Below are 13847 nucleotides of genomic sequence, written 5' to 3'. Positions count from 1 at the left end.
GTGCACAGACAGTTAGTTAATGGAAACCCTGTAAATCGGTTTTAAGTGCACCCAGGACGGAGGGGGAGGGAAGTGTAGGTGGTGATGATGGGGGATGGGACTAGGGTGGGGTGGGGTCGGTCACACATTCTTGCAGTTCTGAAACTAAGAGTCGCTTCCCTCCCTCCCATTGTTCTTAATTTAGGAAAATAAATTCATTAAAGAAAATCGCAAGGATAGGGAAACCCGAGCTCCCCAGCCCGCCCCAAGCAGAAGAGTGCGCGGCTTCCCTTGGCAGGGAACCCGGCTGCGGCTGTCCCCCTCCCCGCTTCCTCCCTCTTCCCCCCCCCCCTGCATTCCCCCCCCCCCCCCTTCCCGGCGGGGCATTGCTACTACGGGGATCGCCACCTCACGCCGAAGGAATGCTGGAAGTATGCACACGTTCCCAAAAGTAGACCTCCTTCACCGCCGGAGGAGCATACATCACCCCGTGGCAGCCGTCCACCTTCTCAGGCGTTTCGTAACCGAGTAAACTGAGAGCCGGGAACAGCCCTCTATTAAGTAGCCCGCGGCGCGGAGCCTCTTCCCACTCGACCAAGGCGAGCCGTCGCAGACGCGTCCGCGCGCGGGCAGCTGCGGTCCCGGGCAGTCTCCGCCCGTCCGGCGGCGCCTGCGGCTCCCGCCGGGACACTCCAACACTTCACAACCTTGGTGGCCTTGCCGCTGCCCGCCTCCCGGCAGCCGCCAGGTGCTCCTGGAGCGCGGCGCCAATTGCCTGGGCGTGCGGAGGGTCACGCCGAGCGCAGCCTTCTACGACGCCGGGAAGCCGCTGTCGCCGCCGCTACCTCGGACACCACCGCCCCAGGTTAGTCCGGCTTCTAGCCCTTTCCCCTTACCCCGTCCCTCACAAAGATAACTAGGGAACCTTGTTTCTAGCCCGTTCCTTGCGCTGCCCTAAGTCCCTAGGGACCGCGCGCGAGACCCGTTTGGACTGGTCAGAGTGGAGCAGTGCCTGGGATTTGCCGGGTGTCCTGGGGTTCTGTGATTCATTTTATCTTTGCGGGACAAAGAGTTGTAGCTTCTCCTACGAGTTGATGCAGGGCGGCCGTGTGTGCGTGAAGCACCCTGTTCCGCGTTTCTGCTCGTAGAGGGATTTCATCTATAGATGCTGTCGACTTCCAGGAAGGGCGGCCCAGGTTCTGGGGCCACCGGCCGCTCGCTGCCTCTTGGTCGGAGCTTTCCCGGGGTGCGGTGGTGCAGCCGCGCCGCTGGGAAGGTATTTTAGTGACGCACGGCGCGGAATTCTTTGGCGGGCCGGCTGAGTGCTCTGCAGCTCGTCGAAGCTGCGCGGGCGTGTGTGGCATCTTGAGACAGATTCCTCGTCGAGTGTTTTGGCTCCTCGGCTTTTCAAAGCATCTGCGATGATGGTGGGTTAATACGCAGCCTTGGCCGACTTCCTCAACTTCTCGAGAAAGCTCGCCCTTCCCGACCTCTTCCCGAGTGCCTTGGTCGAGGGGTCCGTGGAACCTTCGAAGTAGTTTCCATCGCAAATCCTAGATAGTGTATAAAGATCAGAGAGCGTGGGGCGCCGGGTTCATTTATGGAGCGGAGACGCGACGACAGGGAGCAAAAGAGGTATCCCAAATCGAGGGTCCTTGGGCACCTTCGGGTGACCCTTTCGGGGCGTTCCAGGACCCCCTTTCTGTCCCCCTCCCGCCGCAGCGTGGACTACGTAACCTAAAGTATGCAGGAGTACTGGGGAAGGATGGAGGAAGAAAGGAAAGGAGCGCTAAACTCGCCCTTGGCTAACTAATGTCAAGGTCGCAGTGGGTCAAAGAGGAGGTAGGTGACGCGCACGGATCTGGAGGAACCCCGTGGGTGAGGGGAGGTGTAATTTTCTTTTTTAACTGCACTCAGGAGTTAAAGAATTGGTCTTTTCCAGGAGGGTGGGAGGGGGGCAGTGGGTGGAAGGAGACCAGTTTCTTAAGACCTACCCCCTCCCCCTCCCCTCTCCCCGCACCCGCTCCTCCGCAACTGACTCATTTTCATTCATGAGGGTGAAGTGAGGGAATCCTTGCGGACACGTAGGGGCGGCCGCTTTCAGACCTTTATGTCTGAGAACGCTCAATGAAGCACCGACCTTAGCGTTCACGTAAATGTTTTGGCTAAAAGGAGAGAAAACTTTTTTTTTTAAAACATATGGACGGAATGCCTGCCGGGCTGGTAGAACTGACTGTACGTTCCGATATCCCGACGCGACGTGATTCATTCTTGCCGCTGAGTCAGGCAGCCAATAGGTGGCGCTCTCGACCCAGACAAAAGCGCTTCCACTTCTCAGGGTTTTTTTTGTGTGTGTGTGTGAAGAGTTCAGGAATTAAAAAAAAAAAATTCTGAACGCAGCTTTTTGATGGTTGGATTGTCAGTCAGCCTTTAACTCTTCGCGAGCACGACTGCCAACTGAATTGGAAATTATTGTAGCAAAGTTAAGGCCAGCTGATGGGAACAATGGGCTAGCCTCACCTCCTGCTTTTCACTGATGGTTGAAGAGGGTTAGAAATGTCAAACAGCTGTTAATTAGGGAGAAAGAAATCGCTGGAGTCCTTGAATCTTCTGAGCAGCGCCAACATTTTAATCTTGGCCTCATAAAAAGGAGCTCTGGGCAATTTGGCACGCCTGCTCATCAGACATTTAAAACGCAATTTACACTCAGGCCGAGGAAAGATGCCCTAATACATTGTGCCAATAATTTGGAAGGGCATGGTTGGAGCTTGTCAGTTTCTTTTCTCAAAGAGGGCTTGACCTTTGGCTCATTTTTGGATTCCCAAGCAGGACTTCGTTTTTCAAGCAGCCTTGCCTGTTGCCTTACAATAACTTATGTTACTTCCCAGTCAACTCTCTTTTTATGTCTTGCCTCTGGCAACTTCCCAATTCAGCTCATTGCTAGTAGCTTTTGTCTGTGGATTGGACCTTAGAATATTTTAGAAGATTCCCTTCTGCCAACATAGTTAAGCACCTACTATGTGCTGGGAATCAGGAAAGATGAATAAGACTCTTTGTGTTTAAGAAATTAATAACCTAGTTACAGAATCAGGAAAAATCAGAATAGAACGTATTCTCCTGTGGAGGATATGTTCTCATAATCTTCTGGATTAAGTGGACAGTTAAATGAAAATATTAATTATTATTGGGAATTTTTATTAAAAATCTCTTGGGAAAACAGATGAGAGTGTTTTGTCTCTTCTATTGCCTGTTTTTTAAAATTATATATCTTAGAATTGTTATCTCCTCATTTTGGGTAAAGGATTTATCAGATGTGAAGAGAACACAGCTAGCAGTAGGGTCAGGTTTCAGTTGGGCCTTACATATTTCTGTATAATCCATTTCAGACCTTAAAGAGCTGCATATTGGTAGGCAGAACAAAATGAAGAAAAAAAGAGAGTAAAAGAGGTTTATTATACTTTTCCAAATTACCTTGAGACCACTAAAGTACAGTTACCTAAAGAGTTCAGCAGCTAGGAAAAAGCTGCAGGCCAAATAAAATCCCCAGCTGGAAGAGACATTTAGTTGAGTCAGGGATAAAATGACCTCTGAATTAGCCATCACCAAGGCAGGATGAAGTCATGTGGGGCCTGGTAAGGCCGTCACCCGGGGATGCTAAGCAGGACCAACCTCCAGGAAAACAGGACCGTCTTTAAACTTGAAATCCCTCTTAGTGCCATGATTAAACTGTAGTAGATGAACTTGACTTACACTGCTCCACAATAGGCCCATTATATTCGAGGCTGGGCCCTGCGGTTATTAAGGCAGATCTGGTCGGGTCCTGGCCCAGGTCCAGGCTCCAGTTCTAACCTGGTTCCGGGCCTGCCCGGACCCGGTTCTGATACGGTCACTGCTTCCTCCCGCAGATCCCTTCATGCGGCTGTGAGCTCGGAGGTCGAGCATGCGGACCAGGCTTCCCCCAGCGCTTGCCGCCCTGGGCGCGGCCCTGCTGCTGTCTTCCATTGAGGCAGAAGGTAAAATGCTCTTCCTCCCCCTTCTGTCAGTGACAATGCAGAATTCTAGAAAGGAAAAAAAAACAAATCAATCTTGCCACTATTGCTTGCTCTGTTTTTTTCTGTACTTCGTGTTTTCTCCGGGGGTTTCTCTCCTCTAAGAGAAACGCCCCCTTCTCCTGAGGTCTGTCCATTTTCTGGCTCTCAGGTCCAGCTCTTTCGTATTCTGTTTAATCCATTCCGTACAGTGCTGTGTGGTCTCCTTGCGCTTGTCCCTGCGGTGTGCTGTCCACACTGCCACCTACAGTGCTGCCTTCCGAGAGGACCGGCCGTCCGGGAGGGGGCGACAGCTGCACCCAGCTCTACGAACAGGATGACTCCTGGTGGTACCCAGGAGCCCCGGAGCGCGGGCACGCTTACTCGCGTGGCTGTTTACCACCTGGCTCCGGGCTGCGACCTCGGTGACAGCATGAAATAAAAGACTCCAACAGTGCCGGCTCTGCGTCTCTGTGTGTTTTGTGGGGAGCGCAGTCGTTAGGCTGACGGTGCAGGCAAAGTGAGGTGGCAGCCACACACCGCCTAGGGGATGGGTGGCAAGCCGAGATCCGGACCCAGGATGTGTTGGCGTGGCCCAGGGTGACTGCTGTCCCTGTTTGGTTTTCTGGAGGAACGTGGCTCAGGCCCAGCCCCGCGCAGTTAGCTTGGATCTGTGCCAAGGTTTCCAACCCAGGAAGCAAGTGGGAGCCAGAGGAGCCCAGCTTCGGTCCCTCCCTTCTTCCCTCTAGCATCAGACCTGAGCAGAGTCTGTCAGGGGCTGGGAGATGGGTGTCGTGGCCCCAAGGTCTGTCACAACAGCTCCGTGTGGCCCTGCTTTGTGGAAAATGAAGGACCTTTGCTTATTTCAACCTCAGTTTATTCTTTTTTGTTGTGTGCCCTTGATGCCCTAATTTCTCAGTATTTATTGAAAAAGTTATTTCTCTATATTAACCCAATGAGAGCTTCTGTGTTCCCTCAAGTATGATTCAAGACCTGACAAACTAGAGTTATTGCTCTGCAAGATAAATCGGGTAATACCATAACAGACATCTTTTTTTTTTTTTTCAATAAAAAATGCCCCCTGATGGGGTTAAGGGAGAAAAGACATGCATGGGGGCAGCTGTGGGGGTTTGAGAGTGGGTTGTGCTTTTTTAGAGGTTGTGGGAAAGTAGAGCTGTTTCTTGACAACACTGACATTTTCAATAACTTTCTATTGTGTTTGGTTTTCGACTTCAAGACTGCAGGTATAAAAAAATTAAGATTAAGGAAAACAAAGAGGCTCCAAAATGGATGGCCTGCTTAGAAAAGTGACAGAAACTTGCTGTTCTTCTTATCTAACTGATGCTGTGTCAATGTAGAGGCTTTTCAGAGTGGCTTCTGTGAAGTAGTACGCGGATGAGGTTGCCTTTAATGTTCCTTTCTATGTCGTTGTTAGGAAGGAATTTTATTTGAGGAACTTCTGGAAGCCCTACTAAAGATATTTTTAGATAATTCACTCAAGTGGCCTATTTATTGCTCATTAAGAAAATAGTTATTTGAAAATCAGAAAGATTTGAGAATTTTTAGGAAAAGAATTAAGTTGGAAATGATGTAAGTGGAAAAAATCAATTCTCAATTGGATAATGGCTGGTTAGCAAAGTACAGTTAAAAAGAACGTTTTAACATTGTGTGTCAACTGTACTCAACAACAAAAGGGAGAACATTTTACTATCTACATTACTGATGATTTCCATATTTCTCACATTTTATCTTTTCAATTTGGTGCAGCTCTTTCCTTTGCTTTCTTAAGCTGTGTCTTTCTTGTCTCCCAACTCCTTAGGTCAGCATTTAGTAATTATATTTTAATGGGATTCATTTTTTGTGCCTTATTCTCTAATTTGGTACTGTCAGATAGAAATATATTATAAGCCACATATGCAAGCCACATGTGTAACTTAAAGTTTCTGGTTGTTACACTAAAATAGGAAAAAGAAACATGAGAAACTACTTCTTATAGTATATTTAACTTAATATATCCACACTATTATCACTTTAACATGTAATCAATTTAAAGATTATTAGTGAGATATTTTACAATTTTGTGCTAAGTCTTTGAAATTGGCTGTGCATTTTACACTTGCAGTGCATTTCATTTTGAACTGGGCATGTTTCAAGTGCTTGGTAGCCACATGTGGCTGGATGCATACGGCTCCTGTGTTGAACAGCACAGCTTGGTGCTAACTACCAACTAAGTGGTCCCATCGAGCCTGTGAAGAGCTAACAGAATTTGTGGCCAAGACCCTTCTGGGAATGATGGCTGGAAAGAGAATTTCTTGGAAATATTGGGGCACGTTTCAAAATTTCAACTGACCTCCCCATTTCCTGCTTTGTCATTTTGATCTTAGTTATGAAATGCCCATAATTGCTTTTCTTTCCCTTTGAACTGTTGTAGTCATACTATTTTTCAACCAATTTCTACTTACTTAATTTTTTATACGTTGAAAACAGTGCTCTTTTTCATATTAATTAAAAAGTTTGGCACATACTTTTTGCATCTTCTTTTTTTTTTTTTTTTTTAATAGTGGCCAGTGTTCTGTATGACCTATAATGTACGAATCATTTTTGGTTCATGTATCATATGGTATATTAATTGCCATTTAGAAAATTTAACATTTCACATTTAAAGGTTAATGAGAATTAGACACCTTTCTCATTAATCTAGAATTCAAGATGAACACATCTTTTGAAAAACAGGGTTTTAGGGGCGCCTGGGTGGCGCAGTCGGTTAAGCGTCCGACTTCAGCCAGGTCACGATCTCGCTGTCCGTGAGTTCGAGCCCCGCGTCAGGCTCTGGGCTGATGGCTCAGAGCCTGGAGCCTGTTTCCGATTCTGTGTCTCTCTCTCTCTCTGCCCCTCCCCCGTTCATGCTCTGTCTCTCTCTGTCCCAAAAATAAATAAACGTTGAAAAAAAAATTAAAAAAAAAATGATTTGAAAAACAGGGTTTTAATTTTAGTAAGTTTGATTTATATTTATAATTTATGAGGAGTACCTGGATATTATCAATTTAGCAGTGAGTTGAGGCCATAAGCTTTAACTGTCTTGTGTCTAGGTTAAGAGGCTAATTGATATATATATATATATATACACATATAATTGTATGTCTATGTTTATCTGATAATCCCGTGTCATAAAACAGACACTTTGGACTACAGAGGAACTTTCTAATCATCTATTCTAATTCTCTCATTTTCCAAATGAGGAAGATAGGCTGAGTAGCTCAGTCAACTAATGTGGTTACTTCGAGATAAGGTATAGATGAGACACAGATTTTCTCCTGGTTTAGTGCCGGTTTGCCTACACTGTTCTCTCTTGCTTAAAAACTGGTCAACCCAGTTAAAGGAAGGAACATATTCTGTAATGTGTAAGGAATAATCCATCACTTGTTTGAAATACTAACTTTTCAACTGTTTATTTTTGGTATCTTACAAACACAAATAAAATGAATATATCATGGCAAAGATCATTAAACTTATACTAGCCTTGGATGGAAGATATAAATTAATGCCAATTGCATAGAGTAAAACCACTCTTGGCATACTTCTAAAGGTTTTTGCCATTAGGGCAGTATCCTTTTCAGTGTTGTTATCACAAAGACCAGACTAAAAATCTTACTAGTTCGTCAAGATGGTATTTTAGTAGTATGTTGTCGAATTCTGCTTTATCTTTAACATATTTTATGTGTTAGCAAAACTTACTAGACTCTCTCCTCCTACCTGTCCATCTTTCCATCCATCCATTACTCTCTGTAGAGTTGGTAAACTCTCGGACCTATCTTCCTTTTGGTTGCCATAATGAAAAGTTTTTTAAATTATATGTTAAGCTAGATTCTTTAGTTTTAAACAAAGTGTGTAAAATTAATTTGTCAAATTCTATCTATATCTGAATTGGAAATATCTGAATACCACAAATTTATTATTGAGCAGGCATCAAATAATGCTTTTTATAGATTGAAAAATGTAGAGGTATATATGTTAATAAGCACCTGTGTACAAATATTGCTTTCTAAAGTTAGTCGTTCACTCAAATATTTCTTAATCTTTACATTCAACCCAGTATTGTAGAGAGTTGTGTGCTCTGGAGTCAGACTATGGGATTAAAGGTTTGCTGCTTTTTAGTTGTGTTCACCTCTCTAAATTTCACTGACTCATCTGTGAAACAGGGCTAACAGGGCACGTTATGCTGGATTGTTATCAGGAGAAAAAAGAGACAACGTATAAAGTGACTTGTACTCTACCTATTGCATAGCAGACACTCAGAGAATGCTAGCTATTATTATCATTCCTAAAAAGTCCTAAATCCTGCCAATTCATGAAACCAGAATATCACCAGGATGCAGTTTGCATAGCACAGCTTATTGATAACAGAAAACATTATTCATAAATGGGAAATTACACTACTAGAGTCATGGATACCTAAAATTTTAGTCTTTTCATTATCAGTGTTCAGGTTTTTTGAATATATATCTGATTGCTATATTATTTATTTATAATTTAAGTTCTATTTCTCTTGGTTCAGATTCTCATTGTATGCAACTATGACTCTTTGTCATCATAATCCCTATGTAGGTAGCTCATATCTGAAATATTCCAGCATCTGGAACATTCCATTGTTTTAGGGAACATAGACACTGCTTGTGACAATGCAATGACAGTTGTGAATTATTTTTGTACAAAATAAAAGATTTTCAAAATTAATGAAAATACATTTTGCATTGATTCAAGTTGACGTGGGTCCATACTCACATCTGCTTTATTATCTTTTTTTTGCAAAACAAACAAACAAACAAACAAAAACGTATAAATGGACTGGCAAGGCTGAAAGGTTTCACGTGTGATAAAAGTGGCAGGAAGAAGAGTGGAGTGGGCTCTCTGTCGTACACATGCTAGCCAGCCATTCTTTCGATTCCCAAGTACCACATCTGAGTTTCTATGAACACCTTAAAAACCTCTGAAATGTTAAAGACTTTTCCCAACAGTCAATTTTTCAGTTTTTCTGGAATCCTGGTCATTTGGAAATCAACAAGGTGGGCCGCTGCTGCCCTTCAGCAGTCTTAACCTAATGTCTGCTGCTTCAGGTCAATTTCCCTGCAAGGTTGGTGGTACTGTTTTTCCATGTACTGATTTTTTTTTTAAAGCATGCTCAGGCCAGTTGCGTCTGCCTTTGCATTAAATTTGTCCTGAGCCATTGCTACTGGAACAATATTTTATAATGATATTCTTAATACCTCTTGTTGTATTAACATTTGTTGCATGCTTGTTATACTAAGCGATGACTACAGCTAAACCTTGCAGTATGATTACAGACAGCAGAATGTTGAATAATTAAACCGTGCATGTAGATTAATAGTCTAATCTCACTGCCTGTGTATGGATAGTAAGAAAATAACATTTATTCCATTGCTAGAGTATCCAATAAAAATAAAAAGCCATCACCTACAGTTGGAAGCAGCAGTTCATTAAAGCAAATGTTTGCTTATTTTGTTTTATTTCCATTAAAATGTGCTTTTAATATTACATAAATCCCTAACCCCAGTTAAATTCTATGACTCATGTCTCAAAGCTACTACTGTATTTCAATTGACCTCTATGAAAACCTAAAAGGAGATTGTAATCCTTCAAAACAGATGCAAAAATTCTGACTCACAAGGAATACTTTCAGACTTAAACACTTTAAGAAGAGTATGGCTGAAAGTCATCTTACTTTGTTGACCTCCCTCAAGAGTAGTAATTTATAATGCATTGACCATGCACTGACAGTGAGTCAGTACAATGCTGCATGATGAGGCATGAACATGGCAGAGAGAATATCATTATAAAATATTTCTGAAACGTCTTTGTGTAATGACTATTGTACATGGAGGCTTTCGTTTATTGTGGGAAACTAAAAGCAAGTCAACATTTCATTGACACATGCATGAAGCTATATAGTTCTGTATGTAAACTATTTCTTTCTGTACTTTTCAATTATTCCTGTCATTGACTTCTCCAAGTTTTTATGCACAGTCATGTCTTCAGATTGCTGATCCTTCTTCACTGTTTTCTTTAAGTTCTATAAATAAATGTCCATAAGTATACATTGATGTTGTCTTTTCATGATTAACCATTGTTTTGTAAAGGACCATACTGGCATTTTAACCTAAAATGCCACTTCTAGTATGGAGTATACCTGCTGCAAAGGAAAATAACAGTGTTGGTTTACACCTTGCAAACATACAGCGTAGTGGTGTAAACAGGCAGAATATTAGTTTTATAGACGTCTGTATATTACTTTTTATACATTTAAACATTATTAACATCCCTATTACTACTTTTGATTACTTGTCTATGAGAACATGAATATACATTTAAATGTATATTTCCTTGTGCAACATAACAGTGCTAAATTTCCCATGATCTCTCCCTTTCATTAAAATACATATTTCATCTCTGCACAGATTGAGATGTATCAACAAAAATTAATAACAAGACAATGATGCAGAGAATGAACAAAAAACATAATTGATTCTTTTCCACATTATGGAAAAAAAGTACTATGTCACTGTTCTAAATTAACTTCTATGGTTACAAGCAGGTTGTGATTTGGCATGCTTATTCAAAATGCACTCAGCATGTATTAGATTCCTTTAATTGTTATGTGAATTGTTTGCATATGTGGTTATTATATGTGATTTCATTGTACTTGTATGTACTTGTATCCAGATATGTTTCTATTTTGCTTGATTTTGCTGGCCATTCTTGGATGACCTAGCAACTCAAGAATCAAAAGTGTTTTGTGCTGTCTTCTGTAATATGTATACTTTCTGATGTTTTGTCATATCTTGTCAGCTTTTAATTTTATTCTTATCCAACAAGATATCTTCTATATTTGTTGGAAACAAATTTATGCAAAGACAATTTTAGTAAGCTTTGCTCGACACAATTCTTTATTGATTAAGTTGACCATTTGTGACATTGGAAAATGTAATTGATATCAACTCTCTCTTTTGCAGTTGACCCACCTTCAGACTTGAATTTTAAAATAAAAGATGAAAATACTGTTCATATGTCATGGGCAAAACCAGCTGATCCAATTGTGGGTTACAGAATAACAGTGGACTCTACAACAGGTAAGTTTTGAAATGTTGGGGTTTTAAAATAGAGACTAAAGGTGATATAATCCAGTCTTCTCTCCTCCTTCCATTTCATTATAAGAAAGCTGAAATTTAGAGAACCTTAAGGATTTAGCTAATGTCACCAGATATTTAGTGGACTCAGGTCTCCAAATTTCCAGCTTAGTACCCACTGTTATATTTTTGTAGTGTTGAGCTTTATTATATGGTTTGCTGTGCTAAGCTGTTGTTATTAAAAGAGTTACTTTTTTTTTTTTACCTGACCATAGTATTGCTGCTAATCTTTGATTTTATAAAGTAGAATTCTCATTTCTTGATATTTTTCTTGAATTAGTATTTTTAACATTTAAATTATCAAGTGATGAAGTGAGTTCTTGCCTTACCCAGTGTCTTATACATTTCAGTACACAGGAAACATTCTTCTGGAATAATGTTGAGCTACCATGATGGAAGATAAGAATTTACTTTGGCTAGGTGGATTCCATAGATCCTAGACTCAGAGTCTTTAAAAAACAAACAAAAAATCTTGTGTGGGTTGTTGTCAAGAGTTATCTTTAGTGTTCATGATGTTGCCCAACTGTGGAGAACTAATCTCTATTGATTAACTTTTAGTTTTAACATGGCATGGAAAAATAACCATTGCCATTTGCACTGGCCAGGTGGTGGGAAGAAGTCTTGTCTGGCCGACAGTAAAGATGAATGATGTTGCTATAATTTAAGTTTTCTGAAACTACTAGTGATTTTAAATGCTAATTTATCAAGGAATTGGAATTTTTAAAAAAAATATGATGTGAGAACTTAAGGGGTCAAGAATTTACTTTTTCCATTTTGAATCTTTCTCCCCAAATATACTTGCAGTTAACTAATTCACTCATTCCAAGGCAAAAAGTCCGTTGAAAAACAGTGCTATCAGTTTCCATATGTTGGAAGTTACTGACTCCTGTACTCCCCAAACTGGCACTGAGACCACCGAACCCAACAGAGCCCTGCTGGCTTGTCCTGTGGGGGCCCTGGTCGGTTCTGCACGTTACACACAAAAACCAGGAATGTTTCTAAGGGTTCTGGTATACCTGTTGCCTTTATTGATTATTTATCTTTTGATGAAAATTTAATATAATAAAAAATCCTACCAGGCACTTAGTGCCTAGGAACCATCGTTCCTGATTGAATAAAGAATGAACATAATCGGGGTGCCTGGGTGGCTCAGTCGGTTAAGCGTCCGACTTCGGCTCAGGTCATGATCTCGCCGTCCGTGAGTTCGAGCCCCGCGTCAGGCTCTGTGCTGACAGCCCAGAGCCTGGAGCCTGTTTCAGATTCTGTGTCTCCCTCTCTCTCTAACCCTCCCCCATTCATGCTGTCTCTTCCTGTCTCAAAAATAAATAAATATTAAAAAAAAAAGAGTGAACATAATCTATATACGAGTGTATATCCAGTACACTGTATTTTGAAATGTTTGATACCTGGTTAAGTCAATTCAGAAGACTATGGTTACCCATTAATGTATGCACCCATTTGAGTCCGGAGAATGCATTGCTTCCACACAGACTGCTTCCTACTACAGTTTAATTTTAACCTATAATGTCGTCTTTGAGTTGATTTTCATCCCCTACTTGCCTTTCTTCATTCTCCTCCAACACATAATTTAAAATTAAAATTAATTTTTTTGTCTCATTTATGAAATAATTTTGTTATCTGCCATTAGCCCTAAAAAACAATGGGGGGGGGTTTGGCTTGATATTCTGGTATATCTTTATTCCAGAGGAATCCTTGAGTCCTCAAACAAATATTGAATATGATTATAATAAGTAAGGTCAATGCCAGCCCATTTATTACATTTCAAAGTTCTGGTTTTAGAAGACAGAAGAAGATGATGTGTGGGTGTTCTGAAAAAAAAATGCATATATATTTAATTTTTTAGATTTTGAGTGTATCTGGGAATTATATTATATTGTGTCATGTTATATGTGAAAGATATTTTATTGCATTCATATTTTCCTTTCTATATTTCCAGATGGGCCTAGTAAAGAATTTACCCTTGCAGCTAGTACCACTGAAACTTTATTAAAAGACCTTATACCTGAAATAGAGTATGTGGTGACAATCACTTCATATGATGAAGTAGAAGAGAGTGTACCAGTTATAGGACAATTAACAAGTAAGCACACATATAAAGTACTTCTATCCTTTTTTATTATGCAGAAGACTTCTCCCACTTTCAGATTCAATCTGTTATGCAGAGTTACTTTGTATCAGTATTAGCAGTTCTTTCTATGATCTTAGTCATTAGTGGATGTTAATAATCCATTCCTGGTTTATAACCCTGGTCTCTGGAAGCAGCAGGAGTGTTATGAATGAAAACTGTTAAAAACATTAAACTTTGCCAGGCAACAATGTTAATGTCTTTTTGAAGTACATCTAAAATCTCGCTAAAAATAGTTTATTTGCAAGGCATTGCTTATTTGGCAGTATTCTTTGAGCAGCTGGGCATGGACCGTACATTTGAGAGACAGTGGTGTAGGGGCGTGTGGGTGGCTCAGTTGGCTGCGTGTCCCACTCTTGATTTCTGCTCAGGTCATGATCTCTCTCAGTTGATGAGATTGAACCCTCTCTCAGGCTCTGTGCTGACAGTGTGGAGTCAGCTTGGGATTCTCTCTCTCTCTCTCTCTCTCTCTCTCTGCCCCTCCTCCACTAT

The 13847-nt window shown here is 41.4% G+C and overlaps 1 protein-coding gene across 2 annotated transcripts in view; it reads left to right on the top strand.

Moving 5' to 3' along the window:
* Window positions 1-782: 782 nt before the first annotated feature.
* COL12A1 (collagen type XII alpha 1 chain) overlaps window positions 783-13847 on the top strand; it is a 115858-nt gene continuing 102793 nt past the window's right edge. For both annotated transcript variants that reach the window (XM_030315852.1, XM_030315853.1), the window contains exons 1-4: window positions 783-844; window positions 3885-3992; window positions 11036-11152; window positions 13167-13310. In XM_030315852.1, the coding sequence (XP_030171712.1) occupies window positions 3920-3992; window positions 11036-11152; window positions 13167-13310 (334 nt within the window). In that variant the 5' untranslated portion in view covers window positions 783-844; window positions 3885-3919. The remainder of the gene's footprint in view (window positions 845-3884; window positions 3993-11035; window positions 11153-13166; window positions 13311-13847) is intronic.

Source organism: Lynx canadensis, chromosome B2, assembly GCF_007474595.2.
Source record: "Lynx canadensis isolate LIC74 chromosome B2, mLynCan4.pri.v2, whole genome shotgun sequence".
In the NCBI taxonomy this organism is placed as follows: domain Eukaryota; kingdom Metazoa; phylum Chordata; class Mammalia; order Carnivora; family Felidae; genus Lynx; species Lynx canadensis.
This window is presented reverse-complemented; position numbering and strand designations above follow the sequence as displayed.